Source organism: Ambystoma mexicanum, chromosome 7q (assembly GCF_040938575.1).
Source record: "Ambystoma mexicanum isolate Mex_15411 chromosome 7q, UKY_AmexF1_1, whole genome shotgun sequence".
NCBI lineage: Eukaryota > Metazoa > Chordata > Amphibia > Caudata > Ambystomatidae > Ambystoma > Ambystoma mexicanum.
The window spans coordinates 583636162-583658240 of record NC_090941.1 but is presented as its reverse complement, the minus strand read 5'-3'; the positions used below and the strand labels follow the sequence as shown (position 1 = coordinate 583658240).

Here is a 22079-nt window from a genome sequence, read left to right as displayed (position 1 = left end):
GACCACCCTGTAACTCAGTCCTCACTCTCCACTGTAATTATTTTGTACCATGTATTCTGTACATTCTTTATTCTGTATGTAACTGTTCAGATTCTGGATTAATGTATGTACCCTGCTTTTATTGTTTTATTAATGTGTTTGTGTAACGATATGTAACTCTGCTGTGCACATGATTATGCGCCCAGCTACCTGAGGGTGCGGACACGCTTTATAAATAAACAAACTAAACTAAACTAAAGGTGCGCCAAGGATATACATGGATGGAAATCAAGTTGCCACCATAGAATGGAATCAATTGACTAGTAGGGCATTTGTGTCATGGCAGAAAACTCTCTCCTCGCCCAGGAGGGCTGGTAATCATTTACCTTTGGCTGAGCACCAGGGAATAACCGTGAGCTTCACATTTATTTATTCGTATTTTTAAAGCGCACAACAGCCCGTGGGCATCGTGGCGCTGTTACAGAGGTGAACAAGCTTGCTGGTTACATTGGAGAGGAGGATGGTTACATGGAAATGTACACTTATAGAGCAGATTGTAGAGACACATTAATAGAGATAAGGAACATCCTGAGGAATGAGGTGAGGTGGAAGGGTGTATGTGGAGGAGGGGGTTAGGTAAATAAGATAGTTTTAAGTGATTTGCGAAAGGCAAGCAGGGATGGTTCTGCTCTGAGTGTGTTGGGAAGGGCGTTCCAGAGCTTGGGTGCAATGTGGCGGAAGCCAATGCCACCGGCTTTGGCTCTTCTGATGGTGGGTATGCAGAGTTGATTCGTGTGATGGCTCCTTTTGGGACGGTCTGAGGAGTTCTTGACTATGGTTTCGGATAAGTAAGTAGGTGCGGTGAGGTTAATGCATTTATGAGTAATAGTGAGGATTTTGAAGTTGATTCTTTCCCTAACTGGGAGCCAGTGTGCATTTCGTCGGTTTATAGTCAAAAAGTCGAATCCAATAATGTTGAAAGTCAAAAAGTCGAAAACAAAAATGTCGAATTTTTTTTTTTGGTTGCTTTTTTTTCGAAATGGGGTGGGTTCCACCAACCACCCCCCCTTTTTTTTTTTGTTTTACCCCTTTTTTTTATCGCCTGAGCCCAAAAAAATATATAAATTTAAAAAAAAAAAAATTCGACATTTTTGTTTTCAACTTTTTGGATTAGACATTTTTGTAATTCGACATTATTCGTTCGACATTATGACGGGACACCCATTTCGTCTTGCTTGGGATACATGGTCGTATTTAGGAATGTGCAGGGCGGCTCGGAGTGCATTATTTTGCACTATTTGGAGTTTGCATAGGTTTTTGGTTGAGCTGCCTGCTAAGAGGGCGTTACAGTAATCTAGCCTCACTTCTATGGTGGCCCTAGCAATGGAGAGGCTGTTTTGGTAAGTTAGGAATGGTTTTATGGCATAGATAAGTTTAGTGGTGAGCGCGGAAGCGGAGGAGATGGCGCTGACCTGTTTCATCATTGAGAGTGTGGTGTCTAAATGGACTCTAGAGTCTTTACAGATGCGGAAACGGGTATGTTAGTGCTGTCAATGGGGAAGTGGGAGTTTGTTTGTTTGTTTGTTTGTTTATTTATTTAGTATAGCGCGCAAAACCCAGAGGTAACAGGGCGCAACAGAGGTCAGGAAGATAGGATTACATAAAAACGTGGTTACAGAATAAGATAGGCATGAGAAAAAGAGCATTACATTTACAGTTACATTGTGTGGGATGTGCATATATACATATAATTGAGCGAAAGCTTACAAATTTACATAATTAGTGCTGTGCATAGGGGCAGTTCGGTTGCATTTACATATTTACATATTTAAGGCTGTGCATGGTAGTCAGGTTATAGCACTGGCATGATCAGATTAGATGGCAGGGTTAGTCGTGAGGATCATTGGCCCGCAGCCAAGTGAGGGTGTTTCGCCTGAAGCTATAGTAGGATTGGTCTGTCCTAATGTAGAGTGGGAGGGCGTTCCAGTGTTGGGCTGCCAAGACAGGGAAGCTGCTGCCGCCGGTTTTCTTTTGTCTGAAATTGGGTACCTGCAGGCAGTAGGAATTAATCGATCTGGTGGGGCGGGTGGACGTTTTTTTCTTTATTCTGGATGCGAGATAGGGGGGGGCTGCGTTGTTTAAACATTTGTAGGTGAGTGATGCCGTTTTGAGGGAGATGCGGTCGTGGATTTTAAGCCATTTGTGTTCTCTCCTTTTGTTGGAGATGTGTTCCTTGGAGGGTAGGTTGAGGGCTGTTCTGAGAGCGTTGTTTTGTAGTGTCTGTAGTTTGTTGGTTATGCATTTGTTGGCTCCTAGGTACATGGCGTTGCAATAGTCCAGTCTGGATAGTATTAGGGCGTTGGCTATGATGATGCAGCTAGCTTGGGTGAGGAAGGCTCTACTTGCCCTAATTAGCTTGCATGTGTAGGCGGTGGAGGATGCTAGTGAGTTAACTTGTTTTTTTAGTGACATGGTTGCATCAAGGTGAAAGCCTAGTGTTTTCACTGTTTTGGCCACTGTGATGGTGTTGCCATCAATGTTGAAGGCCTTATAGTTGGAACTGAGTTTTTTGAGATTGGTATTGGATCCGAGGAGCAGGATTTCGGTTTATGGGTATGTTAGTGCTGTCAATGGGGAAGTGGGAGTATTCAGGGTCGAGTTTTGCTAGAATTTCCTTGAGGGCAAGGATGATCTCGGTTTTTTCACCGTTTAAGCAGAGGCCATTGGTGGCCAACCATGCTTGAATGGTAGCATATATTTGGAGGAGGGATTCTGTGTCTTGGTGCTGTGACATTGTGGTGTGGTGTTGTCTTCTAGAAGACCCCCAGTGTTGGGTAAAAGGGTTTGGCTTCCCCTTATCCGCATCTCTTTACCTCACATTCTCGTGTGAACACTGTCCCAGGCAAAGTGGCTGCACTAGTGGGCACTAGCAGCGATGGTGCATTCAGACTCCCACTCAAAGAATGAATGACGTCTCTGGATGCACATTAAAGCACTTCACTCCAAGAAGGCCACCCAGCAAGGTGACCCATGAGATGGAGGTCCCACGGCATCCCGCATGACAGTCGGTGTTGTGAACATCTGCGCAGGGTTGAAATTGTCTCGGTCACCAATGAAAAAGTGGCCCACAGTTGCAAATGGCTATTCATTCCTTTTGTGACAGACTGTTTGAATAGTGCCCAAGGGGGAATTTTTTGATAAAATGTTATGCAAATTCTGCCTTTTAAAGAATATTTATTCAGCAACATTGGTAAAAACTGCTAGCCGCATAGGGAAGCGACTCATCAAACTGGCCCACATTGGCCAAAAAAGTGGCCCACTTTGACAAAAAAAACTGGCCCACACCAGAATTCTGCGTTTTTGGTTCGCCCATGGGCCTATTGCCCTATAGGCCAGTCCGAGCCTAGCTGCGCGGTGTTCAGACAGTGACATAAATGATGCGTGCGTTCACTGCTTGCCACATGGGCCCCTGGGGGCGCCCCAGACAGCCATACTACCTTCTAGTCATGCACGGTGCTCTCTATATTCCTGAACACTAGTGATGCACTGCTTGCCACTTCAGCCCCTGGGGGGCGCCCCGGGGCAGCCATACTGCCTTCTAGTCATGCACGGTGCTCTCTATATTCCTGAACACCAGTGATGCACTGCTTGCCACACCAGCCCCTGGGGGGCTCCCCGGGGCAGCCATACTGCCTTCTAGTCATGCACAGTGCTCTCTATATTCCTGAACACTAGTGATGCACTGCTTGCCACACCAGCCCCTGGGGGGCGCCCCGGGGCAGCCATACTACCTTCTAGTCATGCACAGTGCTCTCTATATTCCTGAACACCAGTGATGCACTGCTTGCCACACCAGCCCCTGGGGTGCCCCGGAGCAGCCATACTGCCTTCTAGTCATGCACAGTGCTCTCTATATTCCTGAACACTAGTGATGCACTGCTTGCCACACCAGCCCCTGGGGGGCGCCCCGGGGCAGCCATACTACCTTCTAGTCATGCACGGTGCTCTCTATATTCCTGAACACTAGTGATGCACTGCTTGCCACACCAGCCCCTGGGGGCGCCCCGGGGCAGCCATACTGCCTTCTAGTCATGCACAGTGCTCTCTATATTCCTGAACACCAGTGATGCACTGCTTGCCACACCAGCCCCTGGGGGCGCCCCGGGGCAGCCATACTGCCTTCTAGTCATGCACAGTGCTCTCTATATTCCTGAACACTAGTGATGCACTGCTTGCCACACCAGCCCCTGGGGGGCGCCCCGGGGCAGCCATACTACCTTCTAGTCATGCACGGTGCTCTCTATATTCCTGAACACCAGTGATGCACTGCTTGCCACACCAGCCCCTGGGGGGCGCCCCGGGGCAGCCATACTGCCTTCTAGTCATGCACAGTGCTCTCTATATTCCTGAACACCAGTGATGCACTGCTTGCCACACCAGCCCCTGGGGGGCGCCCCGGGGCAGCCATACTGCCTTCTAGTCATGCACAGTGCTCTCTATATTCCTGAACACTAGTGATGCACTGCTTGCCACACCAGCCCCTGGGGTGCCCCGGGGCAGCCATACTGCCTTCTAGTCATGCACAGTGCTCTCTATATTCCTGAACACCAGTGATGCACTGCTTGCCACACCAGCCCCTGGGGGGCGCCCCGGGGCAGCCATACTGCCTTCTAGTCATGCACGGTGGTCTCTATATTCCTGAACACTAGTGATGCACTGCTTGCCACACCAGCCCCTGGGGTGCCCCGGGGCAGCCATACTGCCTTCTAGTCATGCACAGTGCTCTCTATATTCCTGAACACCAGTGATGCACTGCTTGCCACACCAGCCCCTGGGGGGCGCCCCGGGGCAGCCATACTGCCTTCTAGTCATGCACGGTGCTCTCTATATTCCTGAACACTAGTGATGCACTGCTTGCCACACCAGCCCCTGGGGGCGCCCCGGGGCAGCCATACTGCCTTCTAGTCATGCACGGTGCTCTCTATATTCCTGAACACTAGTGATGCACTGCTTGCCACACCAGCCCCTGGGGGCGCCCCGGGGCAGCCATACTGCCTTCTAGTCATGCACAGTGCTCTCTATATTCCTGAACACTAGTGATGCACTGCTTGCCACACCAGCCCCTGGGGGGCGCCCCGGGGCAGCCATACTGCCTTCTAGTCATGCACAGTGCTCTCTATATTCCTGAACACTAGTGATGCACTGCTTGCCACACCAGCCCCTGGGGGGCGCCCCGGGGCAGCCATACTGCCTTCTAGTCATGCACGGTGCTCTCTATATTCCTGAACACTAGTGATGCACTGCTTGCCACACCAGCCCCTGGGGGGCGCCCTGGGGCAGCCATACTGCCTTCTAGTCATGCACAGTGCTCTCTATATTCCTGAACACCAGTGATGCACTGCTTGCCACACCAGCCCCTGGGGGGCGCCCCGGGGCAGCCATACTGCCTTCTAGTCATGCACAGTGCTCTCTATATTCCTGAACACCAGTGATGCACTGCTTGCCACACCAGCCCCTGGGGGCGCCCCGGGGCAGCCATACTGCCTTCTAGTCATGCACAGTGCTCTCTATATTCCTGAACACTAGTGATGCACTGCTTGCCACACCAGCCCCTGGGGGCGCCCCGGGGCAGCCATACTGCCTTCTAGTCATGCACAGTGCTCTCTATATTCCTGAACACCAGTGATGCACTGCTTGCCACTTCAGCCCCTGGGGGGCGCCCCGGGGCAGCCATACTGCCTTCTAGTCATGCACAGTGCTCTCTATATTCCTGAACACTAGTGATGCACTGCTTGCCACACCAGCCCCTGGGGGGCGCCCCGGGGCAGCCATACTGCCTTCTAGTCATGCACAGTGCTCTCTATATTCCTGAACACCAGTGATGCACTGCTTGCCACACCAGCCCCTGGGGGGTGCTTCGGGGCAGCCATACTGCCTTCTAGTCATGCACGGTGCTCTCTATATTCCTGAACACTAGTGATGCACTGCTTGCCACACCAGCCCCTGGGGGGCGCCCTGGGGCAGCCATACTGCCTTCTAGTCATGCACAGTGCTCTCTATATTCCTGAACACCAGTGATGCACTGCTTGCCACTTCAGCCCCTGGGGGGCGCCCCGGGGCAGCCATACTGCCTTCTAGTCATGCACGGTGCTCTCTATATTCCTGAACACCAGTGATGCACTGCTGGGCAGGAACACGGTGAGTTGCTGAGAGGCAACCCACTGATATGGCACTTCAGATTTATAAACTAAGAGAAGCAATATAGAAATGGCCATGTTTTAAGTCACTCAGGCCTACTGCCTCATCTAGTAGGTCCTCCCTACACTACGGGAGCTTTCCAAGGCCACCCTAGCAAGATGATTAACGTACCCATGTTCTCCACCACTTGCTCCCCTTCGTACTGTAATGAACCAGTCATCAGTCTGCCAGTAATGAGTTCAAATCACTGACCAGCAGTGTCCAAACCTCACCAGGGGATGTGCTCCAATACAGAAGCAGTGTCCTTCCTTGAGGAATCCTACTGATTGCCATATGAATTAAGCATCTGTGATTATATATCTTGGGGCTTCCTCCTCTCGTCTAAGAGGAGGGAGCCCCTGGAATTTAGGAATACAGAAAATCCTAGCCCAGGGACATGGTTATGGAACCCTATACCAAAACGTGTTCCTTCTCAAACTATTTTGTCACAGAACCCTGGCAGACCAACTGTCAAAGAGCCTCACTCTAATAGGTAATTACACCTGTCAATCTGCCTACACCCTCCAAGGTTACTTGTTGTCATAAGTCACCGCTCTGCCCTCTGCAGATAAAAAGGCTACATTGCAGTCACCCAAAATGGCCAATGAAACAGCCCACTGGGAGTGATGTCACCATGAGACAGGAGAAAAGGAGAGATTAATCTTCTGGATGCCGGGAACTGCAGCCTCCATGGGCACATTTAAATGAAAGACACACACTCGCATGCCGTCCCCATCCCCACATAGGCTAGCAGGGCATATGCAGGTCACCATCTTGTGAATGTTCCACCAGACACATGGTGCCTGCATTATACCCAAAACATGCTGTTGCCAGGCAATATGCCCACTAGACAGTCTTCCCAACATATTTTAGGTCTGGTGAAATTATATAAACAAACTTCAGTCTTAGAATATGTGGGGAAAGTGTTGGCTAGTGGCTGAAAAAAATATAGTTTACCCAACAGTGTTTGTTTTTAGCGCTGAAATCCCTGAATACCACCACATCAGGCTTAGACCGTGTTTTCTGAGAATGCGACCATTTTCATTCAAGCTCTAAAAATCTGACTTACTATTCGAATGTCTTGGTGATTTACACAAATAAGTGTCTGGTAAAAGAAGTACCACGCGCCATGATTTTGTTAATACATGCCTTCTGCATGAGTGTTGATCATGACTTAGCCAGCACGTTTTTATTTTGTAAACTAGGTAACAGTACACACACAGCTTCCTGAGTTAGAGTGTGCCTTCCCATGACACTCTGCTGCTTTGCACTGACATGGTTGCGGTCTTTCAGAAATGATGGATGCAGACACAGGAAAGAAGGAAGCCCCCGGGCCACTGGCATTCCATCCCGACACTGGATCCAGTCCATAGTTTGCATTACCCTCGCACTGTCTGCTCTAAGCAGAATGAAGAATGTCCGCGTGCAGGCACTAGCGTGTGAAAGATACAGGTCTGAAGGAACTTTGATGCAGGCTACTCAAGCGCGCGCACTTTGACGAATGGTAAACTGTGCCTTGTCCCTTATCGAAGACCTGTTTAGAGTTCATTGCCGTGTTTCCGGTCCGCTAAAGGCAGGTATGGTAGGTATTTCCTGCTCCATCAACACGCTTCTGTTATTACGCACTCTCAAGTGATGGAAGGCAGCTGATCGTGTTATTTATAACTCTTATCAGTTGGTGTAGTACTGTATCTATGTATGCCAGTGTCTCCGAGCAGGGAAGACTGTGATTGCACACCTGCGGCCCCGCGCCTTTCATGTCCAGGCTTCTGAGGCCCAACATGAAGGGGCTCCTTGATTCACGCACAGTGACTGCGCACCTGCTGACTTCCTCTCCCCCGATTGTCGTTCACAGACGCAGGCGTCATAATGTCTCTTACAGTCTCTTGACATTTCAAGTTATACTATGTTTGCATATGTTAATTGTCACATTCTCTTATTAGGATCCCTCTATCCTACCAGTATGCGCATCAGCGATGAAGGACGCTTGGTTGTCAACTTCAAGACCGAGGCTCGTTTCCATGGTTTATTTGTGATGTCCCACCCAGGTAAACAAATTACCCATTTAATGCATGTTCTGTTTTCTTCCACCCTGAGAGAAAGAGAAATGGAGAGAGAGGGGGAGAGAGAGAGAGGAAGAGAGGGAGAGAGAGAGAGAGAGAGAGAGAGAGAGAGAGAGAGAGAGAGAGAGAGAGAGAGAAAGAGAAAGAGAGAGTTTGAGTGTGCGCACAAGCGGCACGCGCCTGAGATACAGATTATGTGCACAATTCACCATCCAATGGCTGGACTGGAATACTTCGATTTGTTTTTCTCAACTTGGAAACTCATCTCGGACTTGGACCAATAAACACTTGAGGGCCATTTACCTTGTTTTATATATATACAGTTGCAAGCATTGCCTATGGTGAAGGCCAACCATTTGCACAATGCAAGTGTTCCATAGTGGTCTGACTGCCACCAGCTTCCGATGAGGGGTGTTTGGTTTCAGGAACATTGTTAGTGGTGCCACAGTGTGGAAGTCTTCTGCCCTGGTTGCCCATGTGCGGGTTTCAATAATAGATGCCTCTTGACATGTTGCAGAGCTGGAGGTCAGCGGAGACTCCCTGGCCTCTGCTTCTGCACGCACTACTGTGCATAGTGTGCCACACTACTAGGGCCCACTCTGCGAATGTTCATTGGGCACTCCAGCTTCTTCATGTACACCCCATGCTGCATCTTCTCCTCCTGGGATTACATGCGTAAGATCACACACTCTTCCACAAGTGAAACTGTTGGTATAATTCTGCCCACGTTGTGCACCGCGCCGTATGGAGCCAAGTCACCAATGGGCACACGGAATGGGCTATCGTGCATGTTATGTCACCAACAGGTCTACATTATCATACGTGTAAAACCTTGAAGCTGCATCTTTTAAAATCCTTCAAAAAAGGCATTCAACCTGGTGCTTCACTCTGGAAAAATAAGGAAGCCTAGTAAACCAGGGGCAAGTCAGTGGGGCGGTAGGGCGGGCAACCGGACGGAAACAGGCAGGGGGCCGATAACGCAAAGATTTGCCCTGTGATAGGAACCATCATTAATATTATGTCTTTAGGCTACTATCATCATTAGGGTAGTTATTGAGCGTGGACCTGGCTTCGGGAAGCAACGGAGAGCTTTACAGGTCATAGGGTGGGGGGGACAACCGTGGAGGGCGTGCAATTTGGCAACCAGGGAAGGAAACTGGGGCTGGGGGTGAAGAGCGGCCAACGTCAGATTAGGTGGGGAAGGGAGAGGGTGTGGCCTAGTTGTTAGCGAGGATTTTGACCCGCCTATCACGTATTACAAGCAATAAGGGGCCTTTCTCGGGGACATTGTTGTGTCTGCTCGCTATTATCCAGGAATATGGCTGTGTGCTGGCATGTGTGTCCTTCAATTGTTTCTTTTGGGTCTGGAGAGCCTGGGTAACATGAAGAAATCACCTGTACTAAAGTATTTCAAACTAAACAGGAACAGTGTCCAGTGCGTCACATTTCCATCTGGTGCGAGATTAGGAACTTTCATCATGATTTATTTTCTCAAAAGAAAGAAGAAATGTAACGCCTGCGTTTGTCCCCTTTCTAGCTTCATTCCTGAGTTCCATGATCATGTCCGCGGACCATCCGGGCCTCACCTTCACGCTCAGCCTTGTGCGAAGTGAACCAACGTACAACCAACCAATCCAGCAGTGGAGCTTCGTTTCTGATTTTGCAGTAAGTCAAGCAGACATTCTCCCGCCAAATGAAGTACTTTGCGAGATGCTAAAGCCCGGCCATGACTTGTGCTGAGAGAAGAGAGATCTCTGTATTCTCAGAAATGTTTCTGCTTATTATCTTTTTGAGAAATTCGATCTTCCTGTGTTTTGGAATCACTTAGTACTCACTTCACCAGGTCAAAGGCAACTTTAGTAGCAGTGAATACCAAGGCCCTTATTCACAGAGCGTTTTCTAATGGGGGTTTGCCATTGTAAAATGCTTCTGTGAATTAGGCCCCAAGCGTTTTAGTGAACGCTGGTAATACAAAATGCACCCCCCCCCCACCCCAGTGTTCCTGCATCTCTCATAATGCTTAGCCAAGCTGTGTGCCGAACAGCGCCCTATTTCTATTTCTATTCTCTGTGATTGCCGCCCACTGCATGTCCTGCTTTGATCCCATGGGCACTTGAACCCGTGTCTCGCTCCCTAGTGTTGTGTTACCAGTCCCAGCTGTCGGAAGCTTGCGGCGAGCTGGCCTTTCGGGCTACAGCTTTTCCCGTTATACCAAGTGCAGCCGGAAGATAATGGTGTCATCTGATAGGCTCGCGAGAATTCTAAGTGAGGTGGACAGGTGGCCTGGCATGATACCATGCAACAGATGAAAGTATTCATAATGGCTTCACAGAATGGGATCAGGGGCCTGCCTCCTGTCTGTGAGCTTCTTTTAACACTCCCTGATGTTACTAGTTGGGGTCTGATGTTTACACACACTGGGTAATGGTCCATGAGACGGGCGGGCCCAGCCCGTTTAGAAACCCCTCCAACTCCACGGATGTTTCTCGTGACCCATGAATACAGTGTGCTTCAGCGTAGACTCCTAATGCGAAAGATCAAGGCCTCTATAGCACACAGCTTTCGCTTAAAAGTAGGGCTCAATAGCTCAGTGGGTTCATGTGTGTCTACTCTAAACAGATGTGTGTGTTCAAGCGGGCATACGTTTACATTCCAATGCGTTGACTCCTCCTTTCATCATTCCCAGGTCAATTAAAATCAATAGCATTAATGTAATGAACGCATGCTATTTACAGTGCCATCCAATGAAAACACTCTGAAAGGGAGGGCAGCGGAAAAGTACGCATTGTTACCCCAGCTTCATTCTGAAAGCGTGAGACTGCAATCTTTCTGTTCGAGTAATTCTCAGCACCTCGGGAGGGACACTCTTCTTCCATTGAGCTGCCGCCACTCTTCCGAACGGGATCAAGGGCGTGGCCTTCTCAGTGGCTGACATCTTGCACAGCGACCTCTCTTGGGCGCGGAATCTAGAATGTCTGACTTTGCAAGTGTGTGGCTCCTCACCCAAGAAAGAGGTAACTCCCTCATCTTTATAGGTAACGGCTGGGAAGCCACTTAACATTGAGTTGTGTTGCAAAACAGTACATTTGTGGAGGGAAAGAAGTTCATGATTGTGTATTCGATCTGACACCCGATCATCCCCTTTGTGTACTGACTCAAAAAACAAATCTAACATTAGGGCCACCAAGCACTGCAAGCCCAGCACGCCATAGCTCTTAGAAGTCTAACATTGCGGCCACCAAGCACTGCAGGCTGAGCACGCCATAGCTCTTAGAAATGTAGCATTGCGGCCACCAAGCACTGAGCACACCATAGCTCTTAGACGTCTAACATTAGGGCCAACAAGCACTACAAGCTGAGCACGCCATAGCTCTTAGAAGTCTAACATTAGGGCCACCAAGCACTGCAGGCTGAGCACGCCATAGCTCTTAGAAATCTAACATTAGGGCCACCAAGCACTCCAAGGTGAGCACATCATAGCTCTTTGAAATCTAACATTAGGGCCACCAAGCGCTGCACGCTGAGCACGCCATAGCTCCTAGAAATCTAACATTAGGGCCACAAAGCGATGCACGCTGAGCACGCCATAGCTCTTAGAAATGTAGGATTGGGGCCACCAAGCATTGCAAGCTGAGCACGCCATAGCTCTTAGAAGTCTAACATTAGGGCCACCGAGCGCTGCAAGCTGAGCACGCCATAGCTCTTAGAAATCTAACATTAGAGCCACCAAGCACTGCAAGCTGAGCACGCCATAGCTCTTAGAAATCTAGCATTAGGGCCACCAAGCACATCTAGCTGAGCACGCCATAGCCCTTAGAAATCTAGCATTAGGACCACCAAGCACATCTAGCTGAGCACGCCATAGCTCTTAGAAATCTAGCATTAGGGCCACCAAGCACTGAAAGCTGAGCACGCCATAGCTCTTAGAAATCTAGCATTAAGGACACCAAGCACTGAAAGCTGAGCACGCCATAGCGCTTACAAATCGAACATTAGGGCCACCAAGAAAGCAAAAGCTGCGACCGATTTTCTTTCGTCTCCATGACTTTTTAACATCATTGCCTGTGTCAGTTTCTCTTTTGTTTTGCTACTGCCACGTGCCCCCCCCCCCCAGGGATGCCCGAAGCATGTCTGGGGCGAAGGGGCAGAATCTTTCAAAGGGGATTTAGATGACGCTGTTTAATATAAAAATGGTAGTAAGGTCTCTGATTTTAATAGAAAATATAAGCAGTAGATCATATGCACTTATATTTTCAAGAGCCATGGGCCCCACTCGACATACTTTGGGACTCCCTGTGGGGTCAATTTCTAGGTGGGGTTCCCAGAAACAATATGTTTACTCAAGAGGGGAGCTCGGTATGAAAAAGTTTCAATACCACTGCTCTAGATGAAGGTCTTCTGCCAACACACTTGGAAAATAACATACACACTATTTGTGTGGCACTGTACAGTAATCAATGTTCCCTTCCTGTTGGAATTTCTTGAAAGCACTTCTACTTGTATATCACACTTTGCACGTGCCCATTTTCGGGGAACTGGAAACACTTTTTCTAAACCAAATCTACAAACCTTTTACAGACTGTTTCGAGTGCCGAAGCTGTGAGGAGAAGTCCTTTCAAGGAATTCCAATAGGAAACTGCCACACACACTGAAATAAGTCTAGATGAGGCATCTGAAATAGGAATTGATCCGCAGACTCGGTGCACAGAACTATAGCAAACTACAGACTACAGACCTGGGAAAGCTGATCGGAGAACTCCTTTACACGAGCAGCCACGTCACAGGCTTTCAACGAAGTGGAGGGCTGCCTTTAAAAACCCATTCCGGCATGGAGCGTGCGCGCGCGAGAGTGGGTGCGCAAGTGGTCTGGGGTGGTCGCGGGGCTGCCGCGTGAAGCCGGTCTAAGTCAGCAGCTTCAAACGCTGGCCAAATGTGAGTACTTCATTTAAGAAACTTGTTAGCTGCAAATGTGCATATTTTTCTCAATGGTCAGTTTTTAATTTGCCACGCCGCCTACAATGGAAACTTTTTATCAGTTATATACAACCTGTGGAGTGGGATCAATCTTCACCGGGCCACAGCCGAAACCATGCTGATTTATCCCTTTCCCTACAAACACTTCTATTAATCATATTAGTGATTTCTGTGGTGTACTTTAGCCTCCTATGTTAGTTATTCTGATGCGTTCCGAGTCCAAGCTAACAGTCAAATGCCCTGGACTGATCAATCTGTTCCCGTGTGTCCTGATGGACAGATAGCTGAGGCGCCTTTAAATACAACTGAAAATATTATCCTCTCGTCAAAGGGCGGGGGTTCAAAGTTATTGGGCGTAGAGGAGGCTGGACCACACATACCGAGGGAGTTACCTCATGGGGGCCTCGATGCCGATACTATCATTTTGGATGCCTCTTTATTTAGGCTGTGTGCTGAGATGGAGGCAGCAGCTAAGTTTGTGATGGCACCATCCTCTCCAGCACGCCAGTGTGAACAGTTTCCTTCGCCAGTAGGGGCCCTAAGGGGAGGTTGGCGATCCAATTTTTACACACAGAGGAATGTTCACTTACGAAGAGACTCCAATATCTTCCCTCATGTAAATTCCCTGGGGCCAACTTCAGTATTGGCCTTGCACTTGGTATTGCAATCAATACAGAGGTTATAGGGTAGCATCAAGGACATTATGCAGGCGAATTCACTAAGGTTATTGTCGATAGAAGGTAAGCTCATGGCATTGCCAGGGTTTCAACGCTGTGCGGGGACTTTACTATCAACTCGCATGTAGCGCCCTCCACTAGGCCGTGTTTCTCTGCGCATGGCGGTCAATCTACCTCCTGGTCCTGAGAGTTGTCAAGGTAACTTGAGTGACTCTCCAGAGCTTTTTGATTCATCTTCCCCTGCAGTTGTGGAGGTGGATATCAATGAATTGTGCTCTTCGTTATGCTTAGCTGACCAGTCACCGGTTGCACTGGACGCGGAACTTAATAATACGGACATGTCAATTACGAATGCGCGAGTGGAGCGCGAATCAGAAGGAAAAAGTGTTTTCAGGCTGTCCTAGACGGAAAAAGCTATGAAAAAAAACGAAAAAGCGACTGAGTGCTAATCCTAACACAAATAAATCCTCTAGGAAATTCCTAAGGGCTTTACCACAGATACATGAAATCATTGACGTTAATGAACCTGAGGAGACAAAGGCTGTGAAGGGTCTTGTTACTCCAAATCAAAATCTAAGGCCAAAAAAGAGAGTGAGGCAGAGCAAAAGAAAATTGTTCACATTGTTGTTTCTCTTGCCCCTTCAACTATGAGCAATGACCACCCTGACCAAGATGAAGAAGGACATGTGGCTTGTTCACATTCTCTTTTAACAACGCCTTGTAAGTCCTCCTCCATTAAACATCATTCTAATGAGGGGGACCTTTTGCCGCAGGTTGTCTCAACTTATGAGCTCGGATGTCTCGATATTACAGAAGCAAAGGGGTGAAGGAAACAAGCCCCCTCCTGTTGGTCTACGTACTGGAACTGATTCTTTATTTAACGAAAGCAAGACAATCGACCAATCGTTCTTAATGAATACCTGCGATGAAGGAACTGTTAGCTTTGAAAATATTGTGGAAGTAAATGGAACTCTTCATCTAAATCGCTTTGAACTACTCAAAATGTTTGAAAGAATTCCTGTTTTACGTCTTATTCATACTGGAGACATTGATACCATCAAAATACCAGATGACGGCACAAATAGACTGATTGCTCACTTTTATATACATATATTGGGACAAAACTTGTGTGGGAGCAAACAGACCTTTTTGGATCAATGGGTCTTGACTTAATATTGTTTTCGAATTCTAAATGTATGTCTCTATTTTTAGCAGGTCCTTCTCTATCTCCAGAGAAAGCGGCAGTTTCTAACCCTTCTACAATACTTAAATGCAACTAAATGAGCAGTCCTGTAGCCAATTCTGGGCCACAGGGGGACTTACTAGTTCCCCCTGTGGTTTGGTCTTGGCTTGTAGCAAAGCTGAATCTATCTGCTATGCCCAAAGGTTCTATAAACAATCTTTGATATAGGTAAGCTCAAGAGCTTTTCCTGGAACTCATGCGGTTGAATGAATATCTACTGTACATTCTACCTTTGCAGGTATGAATGTGTTGCTGTGCCAGGAAACTATGTTGTTAAATCCACTTCATTTCAAGGGCATTGCGACTTATTCCACTGTCACTCTGCGGGGCTGGGTTGGACGCCCCAGAGGGGACCTAGCGGCAGCTAATGACTTGTCTATAAAAATGAAGTCCTTTGAGATTGCTACAAATAATGAGGGACTACTGACAGTCGGTATTAAGCTTGGTGATTCTAAGACATATCTCTTAATTGTAAACCCTTATTGGAATCTGGCGGCTCAATCTAGGCTTAGCATCCAACCATCATTGGACGCCCTAATTGAAGATTGGTTGGCTAAGGGTTATCCTAATAACACCATCATTGGAGGAGATTTTAATGCTACCTGTGTGGCTTCCAAGGCAATATCTTCGAAAGGATATTGGGATGACTGTGTCTCAGTGTGCCTTTAAGGGTAGAGGGGAGCAGCAGGACAACTTTATGAGTTCATGGGACTTTACCGTGTTATGCCTTATTCTTAATATGATACTATTTCAACTTGGGAAAGGGGGTCCCAGAATTCGTGGATCGATCATATTTATGTGTCTAGGTCTTTGAGTCCACTTTGCTCGCCATTATGCATTACCAAGCAGAAATTTAGCTGTCACTCATCTATTGATAGCTTTGTAAATATTGGGTCTCAGACTTGCGATTTGGATCCCCCTCTGGCGCTGTTATCTGTCGCTAGAGGTGGTCTAAGTGTAAAGTGCAATTATACAATCCGCCTAAGGTTTAATAGGGCAATGGAACGTATGTGTGCATCCCTGCCTTTTGGAGATTTTGAGGCTCTGTTCTCTATAGGGTCCTATAATAGGATAATTAGATCATGTTTGTATATTGTTACAGGTAAGGGCCGAGTAGTAGTTCCAATGAAACACTTAGATCGCTTTAACAAGTTGGTGCCAAAGGCTAAAAGGGACAAAAGAAGGGAATACGACCTGTGCTCGATCAAGACAAATTGGCTCATATACAACGTAAGCATAACATTGCCCAAAGATATATGAATTGCATCTATCGCCTTACATGTGCTATATATATAAACGAAAGTTAAGGAATTTTGCAGGCGATAAATGGATCTAAGAGTAATACATTCTGGGAAATTATTAATGGCGCTTTATCCTCGAGTCCAGATCAAGGTGCATTTTTTTATTCCAGAATCTTCCTGGGTAGATGTTTCTGGGAAACTTCATACCAAAAAAGATCATATTCTTATTATTAATTTTTCAAATGTAAATGATATGGCTATCTCGGGTTTTGATTGGACCAAAGAGGATGTTAGTGATGCGATGCAGTGTTCTAAAGCATCTGGGATGGGACCAAGCCTGATTTTCATATGGTCTTTCCCCTTCTGTAATGGCTTGGCAAGCTGAAGAATGATGGTCTGGAGGGTTGCCCAGAGCAATGGCAATGGCTACGATTAATTCCAAACCTTCCAGCCATCACCTCTTTTGTTTTGCATAAGTCACAACAAGTGGGACGGGTATGCCCAGACGTGGGTCCCAAGCCTGCTGGGCCTAGAGACCCAAGCTACTTCTCACTGATGACACCCAATGATGTCAAAACATGTCTGTCGATGATTGTGGTCTCGTGCAGAAGGGATGTGGCCTAGCAGTTTGGGCTGGACTGGCCCTTTTGGGATGGGACCAAGCCTGATTTCCATATAGTCTTTCACCTTTTGTAATGGCTTAGCAGGTGGAGAATGATAGTCTGGTGGGTTGCCCAGAGCAATGCCAGAGATTAGGATTAATTCCAAACCTTCCAGTCATAACTTTTATAGTTTCGCTCAGTTTTCTAAACCATCTAGGGCTGCTGGCCCCAATGGTCTCACACCAATTGCCTTAAAGGTCAACCCAGAGTTATGGGCTGACTTCCCATTCCCAATGTTTTGGGATATTTTATCTACTTTTATGTTCCCTCTCTCTTGGAAAACATCATACTTAATCCTGATTTTTAAGAAACGGGATTGTGCTTTGAATTCCAACTATCGTCCAGTGGCAATCTAAGATACGACAAGTAAAGTGTTTTCCTGTCTTGTTTTACGAGACTTAAATAGATGCTCAGAGAAGCTTGTTCTTTTCCAAGTAGGTTTTAGGAAAGCCTTGGGAACCACTTTGAATGGTATTGTATTCAGCCATTTGCTTGCTGAGGTAAAGCCAGGGACAATTGGTGCCATCTATATTGCTTCAGTGGACATGAGCAGCGCATTTGATAGGGTGGATCATGAGCGCCTTTGACAGAAATGATTGGACTGTAAGATTCCAGTGCCAATTGTACAGATTCTGGTGGGTCTCCACTCTGATAGTACTGTTCGTGTCCAAAACTTGATTTATTCTTGAAATATGCATTGCTAAATAATTGACTTATTAATGGGTCTAAGTCGAAGGTTGTCCTCTTTACCACAAAACGGAAGCACAAGGCTATGTATTGGGCGGTGGAGGAAGCCAGGTTGAGTCACGTTCCATCGTTTTGCCATCTTGGCTTCACATTATCTAATGTTGCTGCACAAGGAGTTATGGATTGGAGTTGCTAACTTTAGATCTGGGTGCTTTTTACAATTCTCTGCAAGGCCCGATGAGGAAAACAGCTCTAGGTCTTTCACCTGCAGTTCTTAACCCAGTGATTAGCCATGAGTTGGGTTTAATTTCATTAGAGACAACAATTATTTGGAAACGACTGAATTCATATTCTAAGATAGTATGCCCTGAATGCGGCTCCTTATTCGTTGATTTGGCAGAAAGCTATACATTGTGATCTGTTTGTTCCATCAATTAATTTTTAGATAGGATGGAAAATGCTTTGTTGTATATTGAGTCGTCTCATGAGCTCAGCAAGTATCCGCTGAAAGTTAAAAGGAAACTTTAGGAGTTGGATTGGCGTGTGACTATCGAGAGTTTGGGATCTTATAGACTTTATTAGGAATACGCTATTATTCCCAGAAATAGGAATTGCCTTTCTCCATATTTGCGTTTGCTCTCTGATGCGAAGGCTCATAAGACTTGTATGCATTTTAAATGTAATCAACGCCACACTCCTGAAGTTATTGGCCCTCCTCTGGGTTTATTACCTCAGGCTCGAATTTATTGATTATGTGGGAAGGCAGAGACAATGGAAACCACAAAGCATGTGTCACTTTATTGTCTTAAAACCTCTGATCTGCGTTCTTTTCAATGTAATGCATTTATCCATTCTAAGGGATGGGAGTAGAGTAAGGAGGAGGGATGGGAGGATTGTAGGGGTTGGGTAAGCGTAGCCAGCCAGAGGGTGGTGCCCAGAAACGGTACCAAAAAAGGTAGCCGGCGCTCCTCTCCAGAAAGAAGATGGCATGATAACCTGTTCTGAGATGAGAGTTTGCAGCCATCTGCTTTTTGCTCACTGTACCTTTCACAGATGGGAAATAACCATTTGCATATCAGTTTTTTTCCCGCCCACATGGGCAGTCCAGCACTGAAATGCTATGGCAATTCCTCTCTGAACAAGAGTACCAACAGCAACCCCATACACTTGTTTCAGCCTTGTTGGGCCTCATCAGTGAGGTGAAGCTGTGCCTCTCTGAGCACTGTGAGCCGGGTCCCCAGAAACTGCCCCCATGTTGCCAGTCAGAAGTCTTATAACCTGCCAATGCATTCCTTTCATTCTGGGGCTTTAAATGTGTGCTTCGCAGCACTCTCCTTCCAAGCTGTGTTGGCTGAAGCCCGTCTGGCCATCACTCTCGGTGCATACAGAAGTGTTATCATCTCGTTGCTTTTTAACCCCAGTTCCTCCACATCAGCCACTTGCTGACCAAGGTGGATTTATACCTTTTCAGTGGGCATTTAGTGTTTCGGCTCCCTGCTGGCTGCCATCTCATGACAATTGGTGGCTATTAACCCCCCCCACCCCTGTGTATTTCTTTGTCTCCAGCATAATGTATGCACACCACGCACGAGTGCCTCAGACGGTTTTCCGCTGGAAGCAGGGGGGCAAGTTGCAACCATCACGTGGAAATGGACCCCCACACAGCTTCAACCCTTCCAGTAATCACAAGTAGAGTCCAGACCTTCTTGTTTGCTGCCAGTTATCAGAAGTGTTTGTGAGTCTAGGCCAATGCGAGTTGAAACCTGTTGCTCACCGGATGTGTTGGGCTACGAGTGCCGGTATCCCTCACCATTGTCTATGCTGGCTAGGACTGATGGTATCTGTAGTTCAAAACGTCGGGAGAGCCAAAGGTTGAGATCCCTGTTCTAGGCTGCGCATGAAGAGGCGTCTTGGTAAATGTTATGTCGGGAGCATTTGGTAACATGGCAGCCTCCGTTGCAATGGCCTAAATTCCACTACCACTAGACCTCCTGCCACTACCTTATGCCTAGGCCTGCTTGTGCAATGATTCCAGGATCCCGTCCGTTTCAGTGTAAATGTGCGGTATGACTGAGTTCATCCCTCTTTCCCAATTGTAAAATCCAGTCTGGTTTTATGGGGTTCACAATTGTGCTTACATAATAAAAAAAAATACGCACAATGAATGTTATTGGCTTATTTTTGCGTACTGATTTGGTCATTCTGGAAAAGGTCTCAGTTTGACATCTTACGAGTGGACTTCCAGGACTCCGGGGACGTGCGCAAAGCTGTGCACTAGTAGAGAGGCGTGTAAAGGATGTGCGCCTGTCATTTTCCCAGGATTGCGGATCCTGCTCTTTAAGTATAGAGCTGAAAGGCGTTGCTTTAAGTTTTGATCTGGTCCCCAATGAAGCCCTTCTTCCCGTGCAGCTGTTGTACTCTCTTGTGCTGTGACTGTGAATGTTTACTGTCCAGCAGCGCCATCTACTGCTAGAAAAATATATCCATGGACGGCAGTACACCTGTCAGCAACACTTCACGCGTTCATTCCTACACAGTGGGGGGGAGCCAGAAGAAAGATGATGGCCTGTTCTAAAAATCAAAGTCTCCTTTTTAAGAAGGTCCACTGGCTATTCACGAGAAGGGCAGTCGCCCGCCAACCAAATCAGAACATACATGGTTACGTTGGAACCGTATAAACGGTCTGTCTATGATTGTATGGGTTTTCTTTCACGTGAACCCGGCTGTGAAGCAGCAGCTAGTCTTGCCAAATGGGATTCTATAGAGCAATAAATAATATGGTTCCAATTAGAAGGATAGATGATTCAGGCTACTTTTGAATAGTCCAGCGGCGGGCCTTCTAATTGGACCTGGAGGAACGGAATACAGAATCGGGCATGGAAGTCAGACACTGTCCTGATTGTCTGCAGCTGTGCTCCCATTGAAGATATATTCGCACGAGTTTCAAGCAATCGCACCTTCCTGCATCGGGAATTCCCTCCATTGCCTTTTTCTACTCTTGGTGAGGGGGGCCGAGGTGTTCTCTTTTAATCAGCTGACTACTTTAACTGGCTTAAGAAATATACAAGGGGTCCCAACTACTGCTGGACAAAATCACTCTGGGACCTCAGGACTGGCGAGACAGGGTTGTGATGGGGCAGGGGCAGGGGTCCAGTCATGGTAGACAAGTGACACGCTTGTAAAACGTGTAAACACACAGGACTACTATAAAAGCGATGACTTGAAATGTGCAAAAATGACATCATAAATCAGCCTCACAAGACAGTTGAACAAAAACAGAATGATTTGTGCTTTATTTTCCACATCCTAAATGGATTGCCTCTGAATCTGAACTAAAAGAGATACAGTGCATGCAAAAGCTAAAAGTTGTCATGATGTCACACTGTATGGCTATTCATGCATGTTTCTCATGTGTCCTTTATAGACACTTATAGTCATTCCCTGCTGCTGTGTCTGCTGCCACCTAACCTTCACTGCACATGCATGTGCTTAAACTCAAAACAAGAACCGACAAGCTAGAGCGCAGCACTTTTGAGCTCAGAATGTTTTTGACGACTGTGAACAGCTGATCACTGCAGGTGCACGGTATTAAAGTGACCCAGGAAGCGCATCGGCTGTTGTTTATCCTGGTTTGGGGACCTTTGGAGACCTTTTATGTCGGATTCCGAATCCAGGCAAATCCGGCCCAATGCCCCTGGTCCTACCGCGTCACAAAACAATATTTGGGGGCAGGTCCTAAGAAGTGTCTGGGCGGTTTAAGAATTGCAGGTAACTATCCTTTGAAAAAGGCGTGACCTACGTAAAAATAGAGGGCGCTAAAAAGTCGCAGCTGGGTTTTCACAACTTGCATGAACTAAAGAATGATCTATTGAAAAAGGTGTGTAAAATCTAATTAATCATCACTCAGAAAAATCTAGGTTCCAATCCCTTATGTGTGGATCCGTCAGGCCACCGTTTCCTATATTACTTAGCTACCTAAAGCTGTTCCTAACCAGGCACCCAGTGTGTAACATGCAGGCACGTATCCCTGTACCAAAACAGAACTGCGCTCCCATTCTAACGACTGCAACCCACCTTCCACCACTCAAAACAGAAACATATATTCCCCAATTCACTGCTGAAAAAAGAAAAACATGTTTAAGTCTTTTCTCAATTGGAAGGTGTGTCTCAGCAAAGCAAAGGGTTTCCTCACGCCGGCACTCTGCTCTGATGAGGAAAGTGTTAATGAGGGTAATTCATGGATTATTTGCGCTGGAAAAAACGGGATTACTGTGCCATTCTGCCCGCAAATCCCCATTTGTTAAATAGAGATATGC

At 47.1% G+C, this 22079-nt stretch overlaps 1 protein-coding gene across 1 annotated transcript in view; it reads left to right on the top strand.

The window, feature by feature from the left end:
• The window catches only part of FREM2 (FRAS1 related extracellular matrix 2), a 796190-nt gene that overhangs the window by 710564 nt on the left and 63547 nt on the right, over positions 1-22079 (top strand). Inside the window, exons 18-19 of the mRNA XM_069640403.1 lie at positions 8160-8264; positions 9817-9944. Coding sequence (XP_069496504.1) covers positions 8160-8264; positions 9817-9944 — 233 coding nt within the window. The remainder of the gene's footprint in view (positions 1-8159; positions 8265-9816; positions 9945-22079) is intronic.